Genomic DNA, 2,342 nt, shown 5'->3' on the forward strand with positions numbered 1-2,342 from the left:
ATGATGGCTGGTTAAGGGAGGGTTTTCCAAATGCAGAGAATCAAACACATACTAGCACAGTAAATGACCAGGGAAACTGCAGAGGTGTACGCAATACTTGTCCAGAAGTGCTGGGATGAGAGGGCCCAACCCAGTCCGCCTGAGGGATTGTCCCTCACCTGAGGGAGCACCTCCTTACACGCTCCTAGTGCCTGATCCCACGGAAGGCGAAGTTATTTCCAGTTCTTCCTGTGCCTCCCTTACCTGGATCTCTCCTTGAACCTTTGGACACTAGTGGGTCTCTGAGGGTGCGTCAGGGTCAGAGTCTGTTTCCATGTCACAACTGCTTTAGCTTTCACCTCACACGACCCCTGAACAAACCGTTTATCTGGAAAGCACTCCTCTCCTGGGTGGGGTGGGAGCACGCTCCCAGCAGACACACAGTGACTGTGGAACAGAGGCCGAGAAGGATAACTGTTTATAAACATTCTGAATTTTATTTAAAAAAAAAAAAAAAAACATCACAACCATGAACATTGTTACAGTTAGAGGCCCTCTTGGTTCTCCACAATGATACTGAGCATGCTCACAAGGGGTTCCCATTGTTAAAGTCTTAGTTAAACAACCATTTTTAAAAGAAGGAAAAAAAAACTCCGCACACTACCATTTAACTTGTTTTAATGTTTCTTCACAAATGGTGAAAAATACTAAAGTACAGACAAGGAATAATCATAATGTTGTGGCCAACATTATAAATATGGAATTATAAATTTAAAACATTTTCTGGTTTAAAAAATAAATCTGGTAGTCAATGCAGCTCTGCGGGGTCTCTGCATCTAGTAGGGCCGATCTCTGCGCTCCTGACGGTGCTCGCCTCTGCAAGGCAAAGAGGGCTCTTTGGTTAGAATGGGGAGGGGTGAGGAAGCCCTTCCTGAGGCCCCAGGTGCCCCTTCCTGGCTCCTCCCAAGCACTGGCACAAGCTTCCTAGCGCCATGGGAACTTGCTCCAACCAAGCTGGGAGGGGCTGTCCTCTCACTGTGCCTGGTGGCCCACAGCTGCTTTTCACCAGCACTTACTTATCCATTTTTCCAGGTCCTCCACGTCCTCCTCTTCTTCCTCCCATCTGTTCCATCAAAGGTCCAGGGGGCCCCCCAGGGCCACCTCGTCTTCCTCCACCAAAGCCACCTCGGTCCATGCCCCGGCCACCACGGAAGCCACCTCTGTCTCCACCACGGCCGCCTCTGAACATTCCACCGGGACCACCACGATCCATGAGGCCACCTCTTCCTCCCCGCATGCCACCAGGGCCACCTCTGCCACGATCACCACCTAAGGTGAGAAGAGCAGGGCGAAAGCAGTCAGTGGGTGGCTGCAGAGGCCCTGTGGACACTGGAAGCTGCTCTGCTTCCTTCTCTCACCGCAGAAACAAACCAGACACTTCACTCAATCTCAGCATCAGGCTGACAATTTAGAAATGACGACAGGACGACAACTCAAGGTTCTTAAGCAGACGGCAGCTGCAGTTTACCAAGCCCACAGATAAGAAAAGAGGTTTAGCATCAGGAAGCTGAGGGGACACTCATGAAACCTGCACCTACCCGGGGGCGGGAAGGGTGGCGGGAGGAAGCCTTCAGGCTTGGGGGCCTTACACTGGTTGCACTCTGTTCTCCAGGCGAAGTTCTGGTTTCCACAACCCCTGCATACAATTACATCACAGCAGAAATCACCAATTGAACTAAGGAAGATAAACAAGGAAAGGTGGTGTGTGAACAGGTACACACTCACTATCAGGATCTATGTACACCCAGGTTTTAGGGCACAGCCTAAGGCAGCAGTGCGGCCACAACACAGGTCAAATCAATCTTCAGAAGGCTCTGAAGCATCCAGGGAATGGCTGACTAGTGCCCCTAACCAGCCATCAGGGTCATCATTCCGTTCCTCTAGACAGAACCATCTGCTCTGGAGTGGGGATGGGGTGAGGGAAGGGTGGCTTCACTCGTAGGGTATCAACTTGCCAAGACAAGTACATACGGATTGGGACACTGCCAGTCTCCAGCTCGGTGCTGGACGTTTCCTCCTCCGGAGGGGTTCCCTCGGGAACCCCGGGGTCCTCTTGGAGGAAAGCCTCCTCTATCTCCTCCACGGCCTCCCATGCGACCCATGGGTCCCCCAGGACCTCCTGGGCCTCCTGGACCTACAACAAGAAACAGCAAATCATTTCTCTGTAGCACCAGATTTGCTATGGGAAATAAAAATCACTAAGTAAACCCACAGATACCACTGTTGTCATTTCCCCATCACCCGTCCCACATGTTTCCGTGTGGCTCAGGCATCAGCCCCTTCCCTTTGAGGAGCGTGTTCCA

At 51.6% G+C, this 2,342-nt stretch overlaps 1 protein-coding gene across 1 annotated transcript in view; it reads right to left on the reverse strand.

The window, feature by feature from the left end:
- Positions 1-456: 456 nt before the first annotated feature.
- Positions 457-2,342, reverse strand: part of EWSR1 (EWS RNA-binding protein 1) — a 53,838-nt gene continuing 51,952 nt past the window's right edge. Inside the window, exons 15-18 of the mRNA XM_011934815.1 lie at positions 2,011-2,173; positions 1,578-1,675; positions 1,056-1,308; positions 457-855 (exon numbers count right to left, since the gene is read on the reverse strand). Of these exons, the coding sequence (XP_011790205.1) occupies positions 816-855; positions 1,056-1,308; positions 1,578-1,675; positions 2,011-2,173 (554 nt within the window). The 3' untranslated portion in view covers positions 457-815. The remainder of the gene's footprint in view (positions 856-1,055; positions 1,309-1,577; positions 1,676-2,010; positions 2,174-2,342) is intronic.

The sequence above is a fragment of the Colobus angolensis genome, unplaced genomic scaffold, assembly GCF_000951035.1.
Source record: "Colobus angolensis palliatus isolate OR3802 unplaced genomic scaffold, Cang.pa_1.0 Scaffold139, whole genome shotgun sequence".
Taxonomy (NCBI): Eukaryota; Metazoa; Chordata; class Mammalia; order Primates; family Cercopithecidae; genus Colobus; species Colobus angolensis.